The sequence below is a fragment of the Astyanax mexicanus genome, chromosome 19 (genome assembly GCF_023375975.1).
Source record: "Astyanax mexicanus isolate ESR-SI-001 chromosome 19, AstMex3_surface, whole genome shotgun sequence".
NCBI classification, from domain to species: Eukaryota; Metazoa; Chordata; class Actinopteri; order Characiformes; family Acestrorhamphidae; genus Astyanax; species Astyanax mexicanus.
Genome location: NC_064426.1, coordinates 11,442,072 through 11,466,969, shown reverse-complemented (window position 1 = coordinate 11,466,969; position 24,898 = coordinate 11,442,072). Strand labels below are relative to the sequence as shown.

The 24,898-nt window shown below is 38.9% G+C and overlaps 1 protein-coding gene across 7 annotated transcripts in view; it reads left to right on the top strand.

Annotated features, from left to right (window-relative positions):
- The first annotated feature begins 6,023 nt into the window (after positions 1-6,023).
- The window catches only part of si:ch73-366l1.5 (FILIA-N KH-like domain-containing protein), a 29,960-nt gene continuing 11,085 nt past the window's right edge, over positions 6,024-24,898 (top strand). For 5 of the 7 annotated variants that reach the window (XM_022666195.2, XM_022666194.2, XM_022666198.2 and 2 more), the window contains exons 1-2: positions 6,024-6,406; positions 19,596-20,712. In XM_022666195.2, coding sequence (XP_022521916.1) covers positions 6,161-6,406; positions 19,596-20,712 — 1,363 coding nt within the window. In that variant the 5' untranslated portion in view covers positions 6,024-6,160. The remainder of the gene's footprint in view (positions 6,407-19,595; positions 20,713-24,898) is intronic. The other 2 variants (XM_049468044.1, XM_022666200.2) reach the window with 1 other exon arrangement.

Below are 24,898 nucleotides of genomic sequence, written 5' to 3'. Positions count from 1 at the left end.
CTGTGATCGCCAGGTCTTTTGTCATTTATAAGATCTTTTTCAGGAGGAGGCGGTGATTCACAGTATCATATGCGGCAGACATATCAACAAAAATGGCTCCCGTCACCAGTCCTTTCTGGAACACATCTTCAATGTGCTGTGTAAGATTTAGAAGCTGGCTTGTTGTAGATCTGCCAGGGCGAAATCCAGCTTGCTGGGGAATTATGACTCGTTCAGCAACTGATGCAAGTCTGTTGAGGATCAGGCGCTCAAACAGCTTGTACGGGTGGCATAACAGGGAGATTGGGTGGAAGCTCTTTGCATATGCTGGATCTCTACCTAGTTTTAGAAGAGCAATTATTTTAGTTTTTCTCCAGATCTTTGGGATGTTTTTCGTCATCTTACAGTTATTCATCAGCTCGAGGACCCATTCACGTGTCAGAGGTCCAAAGTGCTTAATCACCTCTGTGAAGATATTGTCCAGGCCAATGGCTTTGCCGTTCTTAAGGGCTTTGATGCTAATATTGAGCTCTTCGAGGGTGAATGGCTTAGTCAGTCTGGTGTTTTGGGAGACTTGAACTCGGTCTATTTTTGGTCTTGGCTGTTTTGTGTTGGATTTTCCATTTAGCGGTAGTTGATGGGCAACTTGGTAGGCCGTAGTAGTATACTGTTGCTGTGCTAGGATTGATGGATCATTGCTGATTTTCCGGATGAGGCTCCATGCCATTTTGCTGTTTCTTGCCATGTCAGTTGTCTCCAGCAGAGTTTGCCATTTCTGCTGGTGGTTTTCTGAGATTGAAGTCATGAGTCTCTCACCTGCTTTGATTGTACATTCAGCAAAAGGGTCGGATTTGTAGAGCTGTTGGTATTGCTCATATATTTTACTGCTTTGACCGTCAAGGCCAGGGATGTATTGAGTGCGGCAGCCTCTTGGGATGTTCTTTCGGGCTGCCTGGTGAAGGCACAGCTTGGTGAAGAATTCATAGTTTTAAGGGTCCACTGGAAGATGGGTAATCGTTCTTTCAAGATCTTCTTGAAAACCAGGCCAGTTCGCTTTCCCAAAGTTGAATCTTGTCCGGAAAGTGACTGTGGCTGGGTTGACTACAGCATTGACTGTAAGGCCAATGGGGTGGTGTTGTGTTTTTGGCAGTGGCTCTAGTACAAGCTTCTTGCTCAAACCAGAGATGCTATGGCTGGCGAACACAACATCAGGGTTGTAGCCCGCTTTCCATCTTCCACTGTTAAAGGACTTTGGCTGTTTGGCATTGTGGATCAGGGTAAGCTGGTTGGTTTCGGCCCATACTTCCTCTGCATCTCCATCTGCATTGTTGCTGGCATATCCCCATTGTAAACTGTGGCTATTGAAGTCTCCAATCACTACCCTTGTGTTGTGCCCTGGTGTTGGCATTTCTGGCATCAGAAAAGGTGTTGCAGGTGGTTTGTAAACAGAGGTGACAGTAATTGCACTTAGCTCAGCAGTTAGAACCTCAATGTTGTTTTCGTCACTCATTGATGCTGATTCAATGATTATCTCACTTTTGGTTAGTATGGCACTCCCATATTTCTCATGGGGTCTTTCTATGAGGGTGGTCATGCCTTTCACTCGAGGGCGGGGATGTTTGGGTCCTCTTGGAGGCATCACACTGATGTTCTCTGCAGAGTTTGGAAACAAGCTCTTATTTTGCTGCAGACAGTCCCTCAACATTCAGAGACTGTCAGGGCTGGTTTTGGGAGCGGGCGTTGGCCTCTCTTCATATTCTCGGCTGATGGGCTACTACCAATCATTTGCCTTTTGGATCGGCTTCAAGTGTTTGGTAGAATTCGCAAGTGATATTGCTATCGCTTGACAGGGGTCGTGACGTGAATGCTTCTACCTTGACCCCCATGATCATGTATTTGATGTAATGGTATTATAATGTCATTATTCATTTATTTATTTATTTAAGTAGCAACAATGTTGTTTGTTGTAGCAGTGCTGTACACATGTACAGGTTAGGGCACATGAGACAACAATTCCCAGTTCTGTCACAATTATGTCACTTTTCAATTGCTGCCGCATACATGAGAAAGGTAGGCTTTATGCCTCACTTAGGCTACGTTCACATTACCAGGCTAATGTGACTTTTTTTTTTTTCTTCAAATCAGATTTGAGACACTTTTATATGTCAAACAATCAAATCTGATTTCATGCGTCTTTTTGCATTGAGGCATGCGCTAAGTGCTTCTCTTTCGTACCCACACATCTTCTGGTGCAGCTGTGCAGCTATAACTGCAAAAACAGCAAAAGCAAACCACCTGGCCTTTTGTCACCTCCTCGACCTGATCATGTGTTTTACAGACCAGCTGTTTACTCTCCAATCCAGCAAAAGATGCTCCACATATGAGCTGCTAACTCATATATTTCCCTTTATAAAGCTACGAGTCGTCTCTTAAAGATGAGTTTTTTTTTTGTCGATGAAGAAGGTGACGTTTATACAGGTATTAATGTGTGCATGTGAGACAATTCAGGGACAGATTCATTCACATTACACATAGATATAGATCATTTACATTTGTGAATGTGAACCATCAAGATCCAATCTGGCTTGTGAATGAAGCCTAGAATGCAGCAGAGATTTATAGTAATATAGTACTTAAGTAGTAAAAGGGTGTATCTGTATCTAGTGGTCCACTACATATTTTCCCTGAGTTTAATACTTTTACTCTGATACATTGTTTATATGCTGCATTGTTACTCGCTACAATTATAAAAATGTTAGAAATCATTATAAACCCACAGTATCACTAAAGCCAGAGCGGTAGATGCTCTGCACTGTCACCGGGTTTGATGAAGCTCCTTATCACTGAGAGAATGAGGTCAAGCTGATTTTATAAGACCACGCTGCTACCGTTCTGTAGTAATAAGGGTCTCTCACTCTCTCTCTCTCTCTCTCTCTCTACATATATATATTGTGGTAGGCCCTGGGGTTAGGGGCGTGACCACTGTGACCCGGAAGGAGGAAGCACACAGAGAACACAGACACGGGGAGTAAATGAACTCAAAACGTACCTTTTATTTCGGCTTTAAACGCCCTCCACCACACCCAAAAACAACTCAAAACATAATTATGGCCCAATGGGGCTCTAGAGTCTGTAGAATGAACTTTTCTTTAGTTCTTAAAGGTCTGTGCAGCCTCAGCCCTCAGCTCCCCAGTCAAGAGTCTCCCTTTTAGTGAGCTGAGGCTGAGTTTTATACCTGTCCCAGCCGGCTGCTTAATCAGTCCTGAATGCACACCCTCTTTTTTGCTACAACCTAGCAATAACAAAGAATTAAGTTATTTATTGCATTAATTCTAATGCAATAAAGCAAATCGAATTATCTAATATAAAGGCAATGTATAGCAGCAAAATGGATTCTTTGCTTATAGAAGGTTGTAGCAAAAAAGGTTGAAGAAGAAGCTTATAGGCAGTTAAACTAAATTTATTTTATTAAAAAAAATATCAAGAACTAACAGTGTCAGAAAAAATAAACAGTTGATAGGGACAAAAGTTGTGAGTCTCTGATTAATCATAGTATTAAAAAACACATTATTTGTAACTTAATATGTAATACGTATTGTATTTAAAAATAATCTCAGAAAGAATCTGGTTGCAGTCTTGTAGTTAGTGATGCCCAGTCTTTGTAAAATCTTAGTCTGTGAGTAAAAAGTCTGTGACGAGTCTTTAGATGTGAGAGGGTGTCAGACTTCAGTCTGTTAAAAGTCTTTTTAGAGTCTTTTCAAAGTGGTGTGGTGTATAGACGGCATTAAGCGTCAAAAACAGCAAAAGCAAGCTGCCTGGCCTTTTTTCACCTCCTCAACCTGAGCATGTACTTCAGATCAGCTGTTTGCTCTGTTCTGTCGAGCTATGCTTCCCATCGATATGTGCTTCTCTATAGCACTGCGCATCGGTCAACAAATTTTTTTGTAATGTTTTTTTTTTTTTTTTTCATTATAATTCCTGGATTTTTTTACAACCTGTTTGAAAGTTAAAAAAAACTGTAAATGACAGATAAAATAAATAATAATCTATAATACTATAAAAATATGGTTTACTCTTTACTCTAGCCACATATTCTACTTAGGCTTCTGCTGGGAGTATTTTCTAATTTCTAATTTATTTAAAAACAAAATCAAATACTACTAGGGCAGCATGGGTTGACAAGGTAGCACAATACGACAGAACATGAACCGTCCAGACAGCCAAATCTGATCTAAGCAAAAAATCGGATTTGAGCCATGTGGCTTGTAATGTGAACATAGCCCAAAGTTAGTAATCTGTCCTCCTGTTACTGGGTGAAAATGCTAAACTGTTCATATAATTTGGTAGCATCAGGAGGTTTTGTTGCCTTTTAATATATATATATATATATATATATATATATATATATATATATATATATATATATATATATATATATATATATATATATATTGTGGCGTGAGGAGGCGGGGGAACCGTGGGTCCGCCCCACGCCGGAACTCACAGCCATGTCTGTCCATGTCTTCTTCAACCTTTTTTGCTACAACCTTCTATAAGCAAAGAATCCATTTTGCTGCTATACATTGCCTTTATATTAGATAATTTGATTTGCAATTAAAGAATTAATGCAATAAAGAACTTAATTCTTTGTTATTGCTAGGTTGTAGCAAAAAAGAGGGTAATGAAGCTTATAGGTAGAGTTGAACACAACATGTATTATATTAAAAAAATATCAAGAACAAACAGTGTGGCAGAAAAATAAACTGTTGATAGGGACAAAAGTTGTGAGTCTCTGATCATAATATTGATAAACACATTATTTGTAACTTAATATGTAATATGTATTGTATGTAAACTCTACCAGTAGCATGATAAGAAATAATCTCAGAAAGAATCTAGTTGCAGTCTTGCAGTTAGAGATCCCCAGTCTTTGTAAAATCTTAGTCTGTGAGTAAAAAGTCTGTGACGAGTCTTTAGATGTGAGAAGTCTTTTTAGAGTCTCTTCAAAGTGGTGTAGTGTATGGACAGCTTAACCAAACTCTCGTGATTTTATCCCGACTCTGGAAATTTGTCTGCGACAATGAAATCTCTTAAAGCGTTAGTTAGAAGGTCTGCTATAGCTGCACAGCTGTCAGTGATGGGAGTAACGGCGTTTAAATAAACGGTGTTACTTACGCTGTTAGTTTTTTCAGTAAGGAGTAATCTAACTAATTACTCTGACTGTAACTATAACGGCGTTACCATTTCCCACACCCCGTTACTGCACGTTACTTTAGCTGCTCAATGTACTTTTTTTGTTTTTTTAACTTCACGCATACGGACAAAGGCGCAAGTGTGTGTGCATTGTGTGTTTGAGTCACAAGGGAGGGGAGGATGAGAAAACCGCCTGAGCAATGATTATTGTCCTTGCTGTCGTGCACTCTATTCATCTGGCTTGTGAAACACGCTCTGAGAAGGTGGGGGCCAGGGGGTGGGGGCGCGTAACACAAAAGTCAATAACTCAGTTAGTAAGTCAGTTACTTTTTTGGAGAAGTAACTAGTAACTATAACTAATTTCTTTTTCAAAGTAATGTGCCCAAAACTGACAGCTGTACCAAAAAAAAAAAACGGATTTGGCATATTCACACAACCATGAAGAAATCTGATCTTTGCAACAAATCTGATCTGAGCAACATGAAAAAAATCAGATATGAGTCACTTCAGCCTGGTAGTGTGAACATAGCCTTAGATTCAGGCATGACTGGGTGCCTTCCTGCCTCAGAGTGCTGCAGGAGTAGCAGCATTTCTTATGTTTAGACTTTCAGACAACTTTTTAAAAATGTGCACTTTCAGCCCGGACTAATTGGGACAGGGCCCAAATCTCTCCAGTGTTTCTATTGGTTAAACGCCACGCTTATATCGAGCGGAGTTTCAGATCCATAGGACAACCTGTCTGCGAGTATGAAAGTAACAGGAGAGCAGGGGGGCGGGATTTGTGTCAGTAGGGGCCGGGCTAAGGCGGGGGCGTGGCGGTGGTATGAGGAGGGTGAGTGAGATGCTGAAGCGGCTCAGTTAGACTATAATCTGCGCTGGAGGAGCAGCAGCGGCTCTTTCTCTCTCAGATAAACAGTTACTCTCATTACCTCCTGGATCAGACTAATCCCGCTGTGTTTCTGTACGGGTTTAGTTAAACTAGGCAGTCATGGCTATAGACGCGCCTGTAGTTCTGTCCGCGCTCTTCTTCACCATCATCGCAATCATCGTGGCTTCTGCGCTTTTAGCCAAGAAATCTGGACCGAAGAAGCAGAAGCCGGAGAAACAGGCGAGAGCGGAGCCGGAGCGGGGGGAGCAGCCGGTCCCGGCCCGGGCTTCTGTAGTGGAGGACATCGGAGCGGCGGAGGAGCCTCCGGTTCATGAAGTCTTCTCAGCACAGCGAGCACTGATCCAGGTACAGATCAAAAAACCCACCCACAGTAAAGCTACACTTCACCTGATCACCCCCTTCTGTCCTGAGTATAAAGATACAACTTTATGACTAAGATCCCCTGAGTCTCCCCGAGAGAAAATAAACCGAAATATGATCATTTTAGTGAAATAAAGAATAAAGACAGATAAAATCAGAAGAAACACTGTAAACACTGAAATCTGAGGGAGAGAAATGAGCTGAAACAGGGAGCTGGTACAGCTGGTCAGTATGACAATATTTTAGAATATCGTGATGCACAGGACACCGTTCAAAGCATATTTTAGTTACAGTCAGTGTAACGTTTATTAATAAAATTTTCGAAACTGAAGGCTAAATGTAAAAATAGAAAATTGAATGTAAAAACTCATTATTTAATTTTTTATATATATATTGCAGTGTATAAGAAATACATTTTTAATCAATTTGTCCAGTTTTAGTTGTCATCTCTGCCCATCACAATTAGAATTTCAACTGAAATTCGATAAAAATCGAGAGAAGCTTCACCTTTTTATTTTTTCTTGACATTCTGTTTGCAAAAAGGCTGAAATAAAAAAATAGACAATTGAAAAATTGTATCAAAACCCATTTATTCTTCACTATACTGAATAAGAAAAAAAAGTTTTATACCCAATTTTTCTATTTTCGAATTTACCTTGATATGGTTAGACATTTAAACTGCTAAATGTTACGCTAACCAGTTACCATCAACATTTTAAGAACACTGATCAACTGCACTTTTCTTATAAATGTGTAGTTAGTTCTGTTTCATTGGAGGACATGTAGATCATTTACATTTATTTCTAAACACTGTTAAAATATATCTGAAACTAAAACTATGGAAAACCCCCTTTGGATTTCTCCTTAAACTTTTTTTCTTAAATGTTTGAAAAAAACACTAATAGTTTTCTCAACAGTTCCTCAGCAGTTTCAAACTGGTCTTAAAGAGCTCCAGTGTCCAGACTTTTGAGACTTACTGAGTGTCCTCCTCTGTGGCCTGATCATTAAGATGCACTTTAATCCTCAGACCTGCGTTGACGGGTTAAGAAGCTGACCAGTGTTAATGCTGCAGTTAAAATAACCCAGCCTGTGACCCAGTTTTCTGTTTACCTGCACAAAAAGCTCTGTCATCTTTACCATGAGAGAGAGACTCTGGAGTTCTGCCTTACTGTGGCAAAACATTTCAGCTTAAAATCACACCAGCAATAGAAGTCCTAACTCAAAATTTACTTGTTAGTCATATATTACTGTTATTTATTTATTTGTCTTTAATTACTGTTATTTATTTATAGCATCACTCTCTTTATTTGAATTTTTGTTTTTCTAAATTTGAGTTGTACAAAACTAAATTTCCCTGTAGTGCTATTTATACTAGTCAAAACTCCTATTTTAGAGTTCAGCTATGAATTGATTGCTAGTAACAGTATCAGATCAGATCTTTACAATAAGAGACAGACCCTCGAGATCCGCTTTACTCAATTTAGCACTGTTTGATTATTTGCTCCTCATTTATGATTAATCTGAGCACTAGTTAACTATGTGAACAGTCAGAGGGCAATTACCATCTGTAAACAGATGAGATAAAGTTGGTGTGTGGCGTAACCATGTAGCTGATTTGTAAATCTGTCAGAGTTTTATAGCTGTTAGGATAAAGTTGAAGTTTGATGACATCATGGCAGCGAGGGAAATGCATATTGGATGACAGATTTACCTTTCTGAGAACTGGAACAGAAAAGTAAATCTTGTTACAGAGCATTGAATGTGAGTTAAGAAATATGTGAGAATAGTTTTTCATGTTAACATTTTATGTATTTGGTTATATATTATCAGTTTCTTCACAACACAAAAAAATTGTGCTGCGTCCCAAAAGAAACTCCACTGTTGCAAACCACAGAAACAAACAAGAGTAGAAAGCACATTAGCCAGTTTAAAATGTAATAATAAATCTACAGTAGACTATGAGGCTCCAGGTCTAAACTGCATCTTCAGATCACGTTCGTTTCTCTAAATAGCATACCAGACTCTTCATATATCATCTAGTTCATAGCAAACTGAAGAATGAATGGAATGGCTACAAGAAAACAAATCACACTGTTACTAAAGAAATGCTGTAGTACCACCGTCAAACTCTGGAGTGAGTGAGCAGTGAGTTGATGGGTGTGGCGTCCAAGGTATTAACCTTGCACCACCTTGTCTGCAAAGCATAATTTAATTTAATATACATTTTTTCCTGCGTTTAAAGCCTTTTACATATTCCTAAAAAAATTGGAATGGCAAATGCGCCTTCTGTAATGGAAACTTTTAGAAACCTATTTCTGAGCTGAGTCTGACTTTATTGGAGCCAGTGAATCTAGCCTGTGTCAACAGTATACAATCAACCACTGCCTGTTTAAAGTTTGTTGTCATTCATGTGTGGCTACAATTTACTAATTTTCTGTTTTTTTAATTCTGATTAGTTTCAGCATGACAATGCACCATGTTACAAAGCTTGGTTTCAGAAACTTGGCAATGAGTTTAGTGTTCTTTGTTGGCCTTCCCAATAAGGGTGTAGAAAATTGTGTTGTGCGATAATACTATTTGATATAAAACCTGAATAATACAAACCTTTTTTGGCACTTTGTTTGTCTGCACCTTTTCTCCAGGCTAAAAAATATTTTGCTGTGTACGTTGGCACTGTGGCTCTGAACCATACTATACCTCACTCTGCCTCCAGCCTTTAGTTATGTCCTGTGAGCACAGTCAGCAGCATAAAGAGCTCCCTCTGTTGTTGCGCATGGATTATGAAATTTAAATCGTGGATGAAAACTTATATTGCAATAAAACGATACAATTCTGATTTATCATACAGTGCTACTTCTCATTTACCAGTCCTAAAACTATCCTATTTAATGTGATGGGTTCATAGCATGTAAGTGAACCTAAAGAAGGAATTGCATTAGAAAGTCATGTCAACATGGAAGAGAATCTCAAACAAATGTTTAAATATGTTGTGGAATTGATTCTTGGTTTTACTTCCTGTCGGTGGCGCGAGCAGTCGCAGCAGCCACTTCGGGAGCAAAACACAGTGCTTTTTTGTTTGTTTTGTTGTTAAAACCCCGATCTGAACTTGCAATCATGCAAGAGTTCGCTATGAGAGCCACTGGCACCCACATTTACGACAGACCCTCCTAAACTTGAAAAATCCACCAAAAATTACACTAACGGACCGTCTACGAGCGGAGCTTCGCACGCTAGGCCTGATAAGATCCGCGGCGTTTTCTGAGCCTGCCAGCCGGAAGAGGGCTCTGTTCAAACAGTGTACGAGGAGCCGGAAGCTCGGTAATGGAGCCGGTAATGTCCGCGCTAAGCTAATGGAGAATAAACTGGACTACCTCCGGCTCCAGTGGACAACCCAGCGTGAGTTCAGAGACTACTGTGTGTTCGGTTTCATGGAGACGTGGGTAACAGGCTCCATCACGGACTCATTCAGCTGGATGGCATGCTCTTTTTCTGTGCGGACCGTTACGCGGAGCTGTCTGGTAAGAACCGCTGAGGTAGCTTTTGTGTTTACATCAACACAGCATGGTGTAACAACGCAGCGCTGGTCTTCAGCTACTGCTCACCGATGGTGGAGTTCACTGTTATCAGGGCCAGGCCATTCTACCTGCCCAGCGAGCTAAGTTACGTGTACATAACAGCAGTGTATGTAGCACCCCTTGACTGGCTACATCAGCAGTCTCCAAAACAATCACAACTCACCCCAACCAGAAGCCGTGGATGAGTGCAGAGGTGCTTGTGCTGCTGAAAACCCAGGACAAGGCCTTCACAAGTCAGGAGATGGCAGGCTGGCATCAGAACAGCCAGAGCTCTCCCGAGGCATCAGAGAGACAAAGCGCACCTACGCAAAGAACACTTGCTGGGCCTGAACTCCTCCCTCTGTAACTGGGTTTTGGACTTCCTGACTGAGAGACCACAATCAGTCAGGATTGGAAACAACACTGTAATTTCACTACACTGTGTACCTGTACTCATATGTAATGACAATAAAAGCCCCTTGTCTCTTGAATCCATGCCAGAGATGTCCAGCCATGGAGGCCAGAATACTGCTAGCCAGACATAGTGTTGCTACTGCCACCAAATGACCATCAAATTGTGCTGTCCTCAGGCCCTCCAGTGCTGTAACTGGACCTCCCTGTTTTATGCCCTCGGTAGGATCCTGTGGTTTTATAGCTCAGGTCTGTGCTGTATACTCTAGCTAAAAATTGCTTTTGGCTGTAATGGAAATAGCATTTGTGCTCTCCTTCAGGTTTAAAACAGAATACTTTTTGTTCCTTTCACTTCCACAGTTATCAAAAGGAGAAATAATTTTCTCTGTTGGCTAATAAATAGGGCCCACCACATCTGTGTGTATTTGGAGCACAGTGTGGAAATGGTTGTCAGTGGCCTTGCATACAATATACTACAAAAACAAAACACAGTATGAATCCATGGACCCAGTAAATGTTTTACTGATTGTGGTGCCAAATTCTGCCGCTTAACTCGTAAAACCCTATGCGTAAGCACACACTTCTGTTCTTAATTTCCATTACTACATCAATGCCACAATTCTGCTGCGTTCGAGTGTTGTCAAGAACGAGGGGAAAACATTTATACCACTTGTAAATTCACTCGAACAGCCAGTTAAGTCTTCTGAAACCTTTCACCTTTTCCATATGTGTTTAAGCTCAGTATGTAATAATGTTTTTTTTATGTAATTACACTTTAACACTTCATTCCACATGTAATTGTTTTATAATGTACAATATATTTTACAAATTTCCACACTCAGTGGGCAGACCTTATTTGTTCTTAATATTAGACTCTACACAGGAGCTGAGGAATCCTTTACTTCCTACTGGCCCGCTGCCACACCATGTGTAGTAGCCCCCCCCCACCCCCATGTCTCATATGCCTTTTTTATTGCAGCTCAGATTGTGTGCTATTCTATATGCAGTAAGAGATGGTCTATATTTACAGACTACTACTACAACTCACTTTGTACACCTAAGTTTCAATTAAGTGTCTGCATCCAATGTAGTCATTCCATTAGTACAGAATTTAGTTCTCTTAGTTACGTTCAGCCCTATGCAGTAGTACACCAGGCTTATCCTCATTCACAATACTCTAGAAACTAATTGGCCGAGGGTGATGAGTGGTCATGGATATCATATTCCAGTCCTGGAGAGTTCGACCTACTTACCTCGATTATCAACACCTGTTTCAACTTGTGTTTTTTTTATGTATTTAGCTGTGGCCTGGCTTTATAGTGTTACAGGAGGACAGCTTCACCCTATGTAGGGCCAGAAGTTGCATTTGAGACTCGTGGCCTGTTTGGTAGAGCAGTTGCTCTGGCTTGTCGAAGATTATGTGCCAACAGCTGTCTGTAGAGTTCAGCAGGTGCTTACTGTATATGCCAAAGAATTCAAAAAGTGCATGAATAAGAAGATAGACACAGACAAAGACACAAAACCTCAACATTTCTATGTAACTGTAATTGATTGTAAATGATGCTTTTCTGTTTTTTTAGCCCATTGTATATATGTATAACATCCTGTACTATACTACAAAAATGATGCGCTCTGGATTGCTGCAAAATTCTGCAGGCAGGTATGTCTTGGCCAGATACATAAATGATTACAGGTGTATTCTGTAGAGTGGATCCATCATTCAACTGAGAAAAGCAGCTTGGTATTTTTGATGAATTGCCCACCATCTTAGCTGCCCTGGCTGCTACTGGAACCACATTGTCTTTAGTGACAAATCCAGGTTCTATTTGGGATCTGATCGCAGTCAAGTTTGAGTATGGAGGCCTCGTTGTGTTAACCTTTTGTCAATGTGTTTAATGGATTATATACTGACGTTGAGTAGCAGAAAGGCCTCTTTTGGCCTGCCACATGTGTCTCATGTGAGGGAGACTCCTCGGGCTGATTTAGCCCTCCCCCAAAAGGCGTACAAAATGCCCAATCTGGATGTGTGACCTTTTAACATGTCAGCACAGCATGCTGGCCATAAGAGGCTCTCAGGTTTCTATGTTCTCTCTCTCCTCCCCAACTGAAAAGTATGAGTTAGCAGTCTGAACCACTGGCTTGAATTTCGCTTGTCTTTGTACTTTTCCTTATGACGACCAAATGTGAATTTAAAGAGTGGTGATGCAAAATAGCTCGAGCTGAATATTACACATAAACGAGTGCAACTTGGAGCATTACAATAGAATGATGACTTTTGTAAAGTAATCTAACATTATCCAGTACAGTTGCCAAAAAAACACAATGGCCAGAATGAATGGTAATCATACAGACAGTATAAGGCTCTGTTTGTGGGAGCCACGTTGTACAGGGAAACCTGAATAATAAATCTTTTTATGGCCTCTGTTCTCCTTGAAAAAAGAATCTACTTTCTTTAAATTCTTTAAATTCAGCTCTTTAAAATACAGAATACAGTACAGAATACAGAAAGCTACAAAAACAACATTGAGGGCCGTTGGTGATTCACCTGATTTGTAGCTAAAGTATGTTGAATTTGGTCAAGCCACCTTGGCTACGTGCCTGACATTACTTTAGTCCAAACAGTTAAATCCCAAGTGCATTCCATTTGCATCACTCAACTCCTGTTCTGGCATTTTCTCCCCACCCTTCCCCAAGCCCACCTCTTCACGTTTGCTTTGTTCCAGAGCTGCAGCCTTCCATACAAGGCAATGTGTGAACATGAGGAAGTGGCCAGTTTTGGCAAGCAGATCTTTTCTGAGATGCAGGTCAGAGAATTGGGGTCAACAGACATCTGAACCCTACCTTCACTTATATATATGTATATCTGTTTGGCAAGAGAATATTTGTGCACAGGCAGCCCCCAGAACATGTACTTTGGACACTTCCTAGATGTAGTCTCTAGGGCCCCTCTGGGGTCATTTAGTTCACTGGCTAAAAGTGCTGGGTTATTTTTAAGGCTGGAGGTGCTGGGTGTTGGATATACACACGATAAGGTTTGAAAAGGAAAGTTCTGAAGACCATCTCTCTAAGAACTCTGTATTCCTCTTCTGCAGTTCTACCAGCTGCCTGTTGTGGAATCTGCTCTCCTTCCTGTTGATTGGTCAAATGTTCCTCTGACTACCCCATGTTGGAATTTCTCTCTTGGCCAGCTTCTCTTACTTTACTTTTTTTTGACGTATTTTGTAAGTAGTAGCTAAATGTCACAGGCTGATGATCAGTACTACAGGGTGTGGGGACTGGGGTTAATTTGGCACTTGGACGCAATGTTCATCTGGAAACACTGGATTTGACCAGCTTGGGTCTTTTCCTGTGTCCAAACAAGAGCATCTTTACATAAAGAGATTTTTTTTCTCAGAACAGATTAAAGGATAGGAGTCTTGAACTTTTTAACGATGCCCACTCTGCTTATGCTCATGTAAATTGTTTGGTTAAAGGAATTGAAATAAAGACTAACCACAGACCTACACCATATAAAGAAAGCACTTAGTGTGAAGTTTATATTACTCCAACTCTTATTTAAACTTTCCACTCATCTTGATTATGCATGTGTGTGGGTTGTCTTCATTTCAGTTCCTTCTTCATAATATAGTATCGTAGTTCTATCACAACTTCTGTAAGGTTAGCGTTTTGGTTTGAAGTTAATGTAAGCATTTGATTTTGAGGTCAGAGTTAAGTTACTTTTAGAGGTAAGGATTAATATAAAAGTAAGCATTAGGTTTTAGTTTAGCATTTATTTTAAGAGTTAGAGTAAATGTAGCTTTTTGTTTTGGATAAAATAAAAGTTAGCATTCGGTTTAGGGGTAAAGTAAACTTAGCATTGTGTTTTAGGTTTAAAAGTAAGATTAGCATTAGAGTTAACTGTAAGATTAAAAGCAATGTTAGCATTATGTTTGGGATTAAATGTAAGGTTAGCTTTAGGTTTTGGGTAAACTTATATTTAACAATAGGTTTTGGTGTAAGAGGAAGTTAGAATCAGGTTTTAGATTGAAATGTAAGGTTTGCATCATGTTTTAGATTGAAGTGTGAGGTTCGCATCATGTTTAGTTTTAAGAGTAAGATTAGCATTAGGTTTTGGGTTAAAATTATGTTAGCTTCAGGTTTTAAGAGTAAGATTAGCATAAGGTTTTAGGGTAAAATTATGTTAGCTTCAGGCTTTAAGAGTAAGAGTGAGGTTAGCATTAGGTTTTAGGTTAAAGTTATGTTAGCTTCAGGTTTTAAGAGCAAGAGTAAGGTTAGCATTAGGTTTTGGGGTAAAGTTATGTTAGCTTAAGGTTTTAAGAGTATGAGTAAGATTAGCATTAGGTTTTAGGTTAAAGTTATGTTAGCTTCAGGTTTTAAGAGTAAGATTAGCATTAGATTTTGGGGTAAAGTTATGTTAGCTTCAGGGTTTAAGAGTAAGAGTAAGGTTAGCATTAGGTTTTGACAAGTTGTCATCTAGCTATAGTGTGTTAACAGATGGCAGAGGCATTTTGTCTCACACAACTGTCTGTGTTTTGACACTCTAATCTAATCTAATCCCACAGCACTCTCTAAAATCTCAGTACTGCCAGAATGTCGGTGGCCAGCCTGCCAGTGAATTCCTCTGCTGTTAAAACATCCAAATACTTCAATACGTAGCACACCTACATACTGTAGAGTCCACAAAGGATTAAATACAGCGGTGTTGTGCCTAACAGAAATCTGTCCTCATTAACACATTTAATTCTTGCCCTTTTGATACTACTAGATGTTAAGGACCCTACTGTTCTCTCTGACTGGAGAGTCTTTTTACTCGTCTTACAACACAGTAAAATGTCTAGTCTAAATTATTCAGACTAGTGAGTAACTGAGAGTTAATTTGGCTAGTAATTGTTCATTACTAACAAGCCTAAGGATTCAGAACAGCTGCTTTAATGAGCAGTGTTCCTGCTGCCCTAAGAAACTGACAGTCACAGAGGAGTGTGTTAATGGAGTTATCAATTTACCTCCATCATCTGCTTCTTCTGTTAGTTTCAGGCTCCTATGGAGTAAAGAATATATGTTAAATATGTTTAATAGTGTTTGGTTTCATTTAGGCAGATATATTGTTAAAAAGAGCGTGACAATTTTCAAACTTTGTCCTAATTAAGGATGGGAAAAAATACTTATATGGCGATATATTGTATCGTTTTCATTTGTGATATATTCTCTGTGTGTGGCGTAAAATATTGATATTTTATTCTCACCTAGTCACTCTACACTCCCTTAGACTTACCTCCCAATTTGACTTACTAAAGTTGCTGCTTCATTTCCCACGTGGTGGTGCTATATTTATAATATTAAGAATATTAACTGTGAAATGATGTGAAATCGACACCCATAAATTCATAATTCCTGATATTTGCTTATTTTGGAGTGTTTTATCCTCTTCAGTAACACAGATGCTGCGAAGCATAATAGAGAATTATCTTGCGATATATCGAATGCTGCAGAATCGCAGTATCAGGATAGCATCTTTGTGGGCTACATATCAGGATAATTAGTCCTTATTAAATTTATAGTTGAGGTTTAATTATGTAGCAACAGCCTTTGCTGTTTATAGCCTATAATCTCTTCAGTGAAGCCTTAAAGCACCAGTCTTTAAAACATATATTTCACGTACATTTAAAATGTATATTGTGTTGGTCTCTTTTCAGAACAGATTAATCAGGTGATTTTCAAAAGGGTTCTGTCATGATCCAGTTTGTCTTGCTAGCTTCTCAAGTACTTTTTATTAGTTTCTTTGTTTTTATAATGAGTCTGTATTTTAATATACTGTATTTGTGTTCACATTAGTTCCTTTGTATTAGCCTCATTAGCAGCACAGTGGTTGCTCACCAGCAAAAGCTGTTGGAGAGAAATGTAGCCTGAAAACCCCCTGGAAAGACCAGACACCCTATTTTAGAATGAATATATATTTGGCTTTGCAGGGACGGTCAGAGATAACGATGCCAATTCTAAAAGTATTTTGGCCACTTCCTATTTAGAAATACTACAATTTACTCAATTTTTTTATTTTTCCTAAAATCGTTAGGACACCTTATAATCCGGTGCGCCTTATGTATGAATTTTACCGTTCAGGTTGTAAGGACCAGTAAAGCCACTCTGGTGAAGTACAGTGTTATACAGGAGTTTTAGTTTAGTTCTCCAGCACTTAAACAGTATTAGCATTAGCCGCAGTGCTAGCTAGGAGGATATCAGACTGTAGCCTGTGCGTTTACTGTGTTAAAACAAGCTACGATGGACAAACCACTAGCTGATATCACCCTGGCTTACCGGGCAGCATTTACTAGAGCTAATGTTAGCCCCTAATGCTAATGCTGCTGCACCCAGCCTTAGTGGAAATCTGGAAATCTAAGCTTACTGTAAATAAACGGAAATACTCAGTAACTCATAAGTAAACAGTTTTCAGTAGAGAAATCTGTGTAGATTAACATCCATACATCACTCATTTGAAAGAAAATGTTTTTTTTGAGAATTACAGTTTTGTTTATTTAACTTAGCTTTACTTAACTTAGTTAACCCCCTCACCCCCACACACAAACCACCCAGCGGTGAGACCTGCTGAATTAGAAGATAACACTTCTGTTCCTTACTAATGTCACATAATAAGCCCTTATAATTCGGTGCGCCTTATTTATGAAAATAGAGCAGAAAATAGACATTGAATAGACATTGAATGACATAACTGAAGAATATTACAACTAATGTTAATTCATGCTTTATGAATACATTTATCTCTGGGATGTTCTTTACGTAAAAGCTTGCCTGGAAAAGGTTCTGCTTGTCTTTCTCACTGTAAGCTAAGCTTTCTCCACTGAATGCCTTCTCCACAGTGCCTTCAGCACTACTTCTGGTTTAAGTCTCACAGAACAGGCATTGTGTTCTGTGCTGTGAGCAGAGTATTGTCCGTGTCTGTCTGCTGAGATGACGCATTGTGGAGTAATGGCACCATCAGTACCCAGAAGGCAAACGGGCGTGTGTCCATATTAATTTCCCCATATCAAATTCTGATTATTATAGCTATTGTGTGAAACTGGGACTGTTTAACCGCATTGCTGAAAATCAATGTTGTGCATATTCACTAGGCCTGGCCGAAATGATAGAAATATTATATCACAATATTTAAAAACATTTTCATGGTATGCAGTGATTCTTATCTCAAAACACATAATCATAGTCCAAATGTATCAGTAGCAACAGAACTTTAAAAACTACATTTCAAACTCCACGGTGATTTTAAATTACATACTTAATAAAATGAGCAGTTGAGTCAATGTTTTTAAGCCATGATAGTATTCTTCATATGCTTACAAAATAAGTAAAAATAAACAAAATATTGTTTATGACAATATGATAAAATATCATCTTTGCCACCTCAGATATCCAGCTTATTTTTCAAAGATTGTTCATAATTAATCATTATGAATAATCACACATTTTCTTATTAAGACATTTTTTTATATTGGAAACTTAAATGTAAATAAAAAATAAATTGAGAACTGGTTAAAATGGAATTATATTTAAATTAGTAGTGTCACTCGTATAGAAAATCGTATTAATCACAGTAATATTCTATGATTATTAATAAAATCATCATTTAAAATGTTTAAATGTATTGGCGTGAGGGAGACAAAACTGTGTAGTGTTTTGTGTAATTAAAAGATTTAGCATCAAACATGAGGAGGCTCAGACACATAAGCTTTAATGTAGGAAATAAAGGCTATTGTGTAGTGCAGCTAAAAATAAAAATATATCACGTTTAGTGTTTTATCACTTAACATCCATAATTATATTACAAAAGTTATGCATTAATTCATGAATTTTTATTTCTTTTCGACATAAAATTAATATTTTTTTAAATAATAGAAAAGAGTAAAAAAAATGGCAGAAACAGACTTTCCACAAAATGTTCTAATAGTTATTGCAAATGTTAGAATTTTGGGTTGAGATATTTGGTTTCATGTTCACACACTGAGTGAAATGGGTGTTTGTAAAATATGGCTTTACCTTAAACCCCGATCTGTCATGGCCAGAGCTGGTTGGTGGTTGAGGGCTTTGTACTGTCACAAACAGGTGTTTGAAGAGAGGAGCACCTGGACTCACTGACGCACTGCAGAAGACAGATCAGGCACCTGCTTCATGAGTAGAGTGCCAGGAAAAGTGCTTTAATAGATTAAAAAGTAAACTACACACATAAGATGGGAAAAAATCAATAAAACTAAAGTGTTGCGCACATAAAAAAGAATGATGGAAATGTAATGCACAGGCATTTTAAAATAACCAACCCACATGTAGCGTATTATCCTTAATGTTAAACATTTTATTTGCTGGTAACTTGTGACTCTAATGTCAAGCTTTGACCAAGTGTGCTCATTCATTCTGTAAGTGAAGATTAACATAATTTGAAGTACAGCTTTAAAGTCCATTATGCATCCGTCTTAAAAGAGTTTGGGTTTTTTTTTTCCAGTAAATCATCCTTTTTCTTTGAATTATTTTACTTTTTCTACTAAAGTGAGGTTTAATGCGATTCTCTACAGCAGCCATGGTCTATTAGTTATTTTAAATAGCGAGTGAGTTTCCGAGAAATGCATGAAGCCTCAGTGAGTGTATGTGCATAGATGATTATAATAACTGAGACTGATAAAACCTTTATGATATAATGTGGGCTCTTATGTATAAGATACATTTTCTCCAAAGGGCAGGGCGGTACCAGAAAGACCCAAATACTGGCTTTTTTTGTTAAAAAAAATAATTTGTTGTGCCCAGATGAAATCAACTAACAGAAACGAAACCTGGTCAGTAGTTATGCTAGACTATCATGTAGTGACTCAGACTGGCAGTCAGTGTCTGTGATGAAGACCAAAGGTGATCTGCTATCATTAAATATTTGCATCACACACCATGACACCTTCTGGATGTGTGAGGCTCGTCCACACACTGCTGCCATCTCTAGAGCTCGCCCTGAAGACAGATGCTATGCCGTGGCCAGCCACAGTGACAGATCTATCCTTTATTAAAAATGCATTATAAAATCTGATTTATAAATTATTTAAAATTCAGCATTGTGTTTTTACAGACTCATCAGCTTTAGAGTTTTGCCTCCAACAAAAATTCTTAGATTTTCTACTCTTTATTTAATGATGACCCTCTCTCTCCTGTGATTTCTGCAGACTGCTCCAGTGCCTGAGACGGAACCCTTACCTGAGGTCATCACAGCTCCAGCCCCTTCGGAGGAGTCCCCCTCTCAGCATGAGCTTGAGACCCAAGAAGCACCTAAACCAGTTCCAGTGGCAGAACCAATCTCAGAGCCGTCACTTCCTGTTTCAGAACCTGCCATAGAGCTTTTCCCAGAATCTGCCTCTCAGCAAGTTTCTGAAGCTGTCCTTCACCTAGACGCTGCCCCTGAACTAGTCTCAGAAGCTGCCCCAGAGCCCGTCTCAGAGCCCACACCTGCACCAGTGCCAGAACAGTCCCCTGAGCCTGTTTCAGAACCAATTTCAGAGCCAGTTTCAGAGCCTGCAACAGAACCAATTTCTGTACCAATTCTGGAATCAGATTCAGAACCTGTTTCTGAACCGGTTTCAGAACCTGCACCAGAACCAATTTCTGTACCAATTCTGGAATCCGTTTCAGAACCCATTTCTGAACCAGTATTAGAACCTGCACTGACACAAACGTCAGAAGCTGTGCCTGAACCAGCATCAGAACCCATTTCTGAACCAGTTTCAGAACTTGAACCAAAACAAACTCAAGAAGCTGTGCCTGAACCAGCATCAGAACCCATTTCTGAACCAGTTTCAGAACTTGAACCAAAACAAACTCAAGAAGCTGTGCCTGAACCAGCATCAGAACCCATTTCTAAACCAGTTTCAGAACCTGCACCTGAACAAATTTCAGAAGTCCATCCTGAACCAGCATTAGAACCCATTTCTGAACCAGTTTCAGAACCTGCACCTGAACAAATTTCAGAAGCTGTGCCTGAACCAGCATCAGAACCCATTTCTGAACCACTTTCAGAACCCGCTCCTGAACAAGTTCCAGAACCTGCGCAAGAAAAAATATTTGAAGTCATTTCCGAACCAGCATTAGAACCTGTGCCAGAACCTATTTCAGAACCTGCTTTTGAACAAGTTCCAGAACCCGTTCCTGAACCAATTTTAGAACTAGCACCAGAACCAATTTCTGCACCTGCTGCCAATCCAGTTTCAGAACCTGCATCAGATCATGTTTTGGAACCTAAACCTGAGTCAACTCCAGAAGCCGTACCAGAAGTTGTAGAGCAAAATGGTATAGTTGACATTCCATTTCTATCACTTTCTTTATTCAGTGAATATTACACATCTTTTACAGTAATTCTATAAATGTCTTGTTTGCGTCATATGAGTAAACATATTCGTAATGCATGAATGAAGACACTGCTTGTAAAGTGTTAGATTTAATTCATTTTTAAAGTCCAAAACAGTCAAGCTTTAGGGTAAGTCTCAAGTCAGGTCCCAATGTATCGATATAGACAAGTCTCTTGAGCCTGTTTCAGAATCTCTCCCTGAATCCGTTTTACACACCACTCCTACACCTTCTGAACCTGTTTCATAAGACTCAAAAGTCCCAATGGATCAATATAGACAAGTATCAAGTCGAAACAATTTGGTACAAGCAAGTTTCAAGTAGAATTCCAGTTTGATACAGACAGGTCTTAAAAGGAATCAAAATTCCAAACAGACAGGTCGCTACAGGCAAGTCTGATGTCAGGTCACTATTTAATACAGGCAAGTCTCAAGTCGTGTCTTAATTAGGTTTACACAAGTATTAAGTGGAATTCTAATTTGGTACAGTGAAGTCTCAAGTTGAATCCAAATTTAGTACAGGCAGGTCTAAAGTTAAATAACAGTTTGGTAAAGGCAGGTCTCAAGTCGGGTCTCAGTAAAAGCAAGTCTCAAATCAGTCTCATTTAGTACAGACAAGTCTCAAATCGAGTCTTAATCTTAATTAGTACAGGGAGGTCTCAAATCGAGTCTCAGTACAGGCAATGTGTCAGTTAGTACAGACAAGTTTCAAATTGAGTCTTAAATAGTATAATAGTACAAGTCTCAAGTCATGTCTCAATTCAGTCCTAAGGCAGTGCTTCCACAAACATTCCTCGTGGAAACCTTAACTGTGACCTTGCCACAAGACTCAGCATTTGAAATATGCAGAACAGTTAGAAAAGCCAGATGGGTTTTGGAAAGAAATGCTGTGGGAAGAAGTGCTGTGGAGAGATGAAGCTAAAATAGAGTCTTTGGCCACAGCAGTGGAACTGGCAAAAAAGAGGAAGTCTGTGACAGAACTGGGTCCTTACTTCCTTTTTCATCCTATAAAAGGAGAGACTATGTAGTTTATTATAAATTATTTTTATTATTTATTTTTTATTCATGCACATATACAGATTCACAAATTCATAACAGTACTGTATAGACAAAATGAAGCAGTTACAAAACAGACAAGCAACATATAATATGACAAGATAACAGACAGGAGGTGTTATTGTAATATTAAGTATTAAGCAGGTATGTTGAAATAAGAGAGAAGTATTTACATAAACAAACGTAAGTCGAAGGATCAGCTGTGGATACATTTCAAAAATGGGCACCAGGTGTTGTTGTAGTGGCTGATATTATCTTTTTTGGTAAATGTAAGTCGTTCCCATTTTGAGTGTTTAGTTAGCAGATTGTACCCATGCTTTATTGATAATTTAGTCTTTCCAGTTGTTTAGAATTATTTTGTAGCCATTGTTGTAGAAATGAAGATGAATGTTTCCAATTTTGAGGTTGATAAAGACAAGTCACCAAGCAGGGCTACAGAAGGAGAGAGTGGGATGCTGAGGCTGAGGATCTTGGATAGCTCTACCATGACCTCCGTCCAAACCTGTCTGACAGGGGGGCAGTTCCAGAATGCATGATAGTGGTGGTCTATTGTGCTTGAACAGTGTGTACAGGTGTTTGTGTAGATGAGGCCCATCAGGTGTATTTTTTGGGTGGAAAAAGTATTCTATGTATTTTTTTCATTGAATTAACTGTATATTAGAATTGGGCATGTGAATGTGTTGTGAAGTAGTGTTGTCATGGCATGAGAAAACTTTATAGATTCGGGAGAGTAGTTTCTTGGTTTTGAGTGAATTTATTTTCAGTAGTAGAGGGGGGTTTGGTTCTTGGATGTTTTTAATATCAATGACTTTTTAAAGAATTTCTTTAAGCTGTAAATATTGGAATTGGCAGTTTGGTGGTAAGTTGTATGTCTGTTTCAAAAGGTTGAAGGTTATGAGGGAGCCATTACTGAAGAGATTCCCTAGGCTGTTTAATCCTCTCTTTTTCCATGTTGCAAAGATGATAGGTGTATTGTTCTTTTTGAACATGGGGTGGTGCCATATTGGGGTGGATTTACATGGGGTGAGTTCTAAATTGAGGATTTCATTTGCTTTCCAGCAGGCAGAGAGAGTAGTATCTATTGTCTTATATTTGAAGCATTCATTGGTTCTAATTGATTTATCTATAAAAATTATATCTTGGATGGTCAGGTCTTTGCAAATGGTTTGTTCTATATCTAGCCAAGCGGAGTTTGAATTGTTGGTCCAATGATGAATATACTGTAATTGATAAGCAAGAAAGTAATGGTGAAATTTTGGGGCATCCAGTCCGCCATACCGCTTTGGTTTTGGAAGAGTCCGTTTTGGTTTTTGAAGAGTGGATAATCTGATCCGGGGTTTTTTACCCTTCCAGTAGAATGAATTTACTGCCGATTTCAGAAAGGAAAACCAGCCCAGGGGTGTGTTAAAGGGAGTCATGGTGAAGAGACGGGTGCAATACGGCCAATTAAAGATAATGGGATTTTATTCCATCGCTGGAGATCCTCTTTGATGTTTTGTAGTAGTGGCATAAAATTTAGTTTGAATAAGTTCTTTAATTTTGTTAAGATTTGGATTCCAAGGTATTTAATGGATTGAATGGTACGTGTGTAGGGTCCCCAAAATCAGCATTCCAGTCAATGTAAGTAAGAGGCAGAATCTCAGATTTGGACCAATTTATGGAGTAGCCAGGAACCTTACAAAAACTACTGATGAGACAGACTATGGACTGACGGAAGGGAGGTGGAAGGGACCGTTAGATATAGTAAAATATCATCTGCGTATAAGCTGATTTTGTGGCAATGCAATTTTGTTTGGATACCTGAGATATTATTGCAAAAAAAAGGAGGTAAAGAGAAAGGGCCACCCTACCCTGTCAAATGCCTTTTCTGCATCTAGAGTTAATGCTATGGCTGGATGTTGGATCTTAGTGTATGTTTCATGTGTGTATAGTTCTATTATGTTAAACAATCGTCTCATGTTTTCTTAGGAGTGTCTTCCTTTGATAAACCCAGTCTGGTCTGGGTGTATAAGTGAAGGAATTACTGATTCTAACCTTAGTGCCAGGGCTTTGCTTATGATTTTGACATCTATGTTTATTTAAGATATTTGACAGTAGCTGGAACATTGTGTGAGGTTTTTATTAGGTTTGAGAATGAGTGTAATTAAAGCTGTATTCATGTGATGAGGGATTTTGGAATTATGGAGGGTTTCAGTAATCATGTTGAAAAGAAGAGGAGAAATGAGGGGCCAAAAGTGTTTATAAAATTCCACAGGGAAAGCGTCTAAACCTGGTGATTTATTATTAGGCATAAGTTGTAGTGCTTTTTCCAGTTCATTTATAGAGAGTGGCATATCCAGATGCTGTACCTGGTCAGTGGATAAATTGGGGAGGGAGACACTCCTTAGAAAAGTGTCAACTTTGGTAAATGTATAGGTATGGTCTGGGGTGTATGAATTATAAGAGTCCTAAATATTTAGTTTATTGCTATGTGATCTGTATCAGCAGATATTTAAAAGTCTTGGATGGGGTGGCTACTAAAGAAGGTGTAGTTAGGCTTGACCTTTATCTTTTATTCAGATTTTTATCTTGTTTGTAGCCTGACAGCTTTAATACAGTTGAAATGCATTGTGTTACATTACAGCAAGTGTTTGGAGATTAGGGTTGGGCTCATGGTGACCATTCCAGCACAGATACTCACACAGACACACACACAGACACACCCACACACACACAAACACACACAAACACACACACACAAAGAGCCTTGTGCCCACTCGCCGTGCTTGTGAAGAGCTGGGTTACACATGCCTCCTTTGTTCTGCCAGCAGTACATTTGCTCTAAGCAACAAACAGCTGCATACATTCAGATTCCACTGGGTGCAGCTCAAAAAACCTCTGAAAAGAGTTGACGTAAGGTTTTAGTTTTTTCATAACCTTACTTTTGATCTAAGATTCAATTATACTTTTATTACAGATGTTAAAGTCTGTGTTAGAAAGATTAGGATACATTGTCCTACAACAAAACAAAAGCTTACTACCGATGTAATTAAAGATGCTATCCTTCTTTCAATGTTTTACTGGCAAAGTTAAAA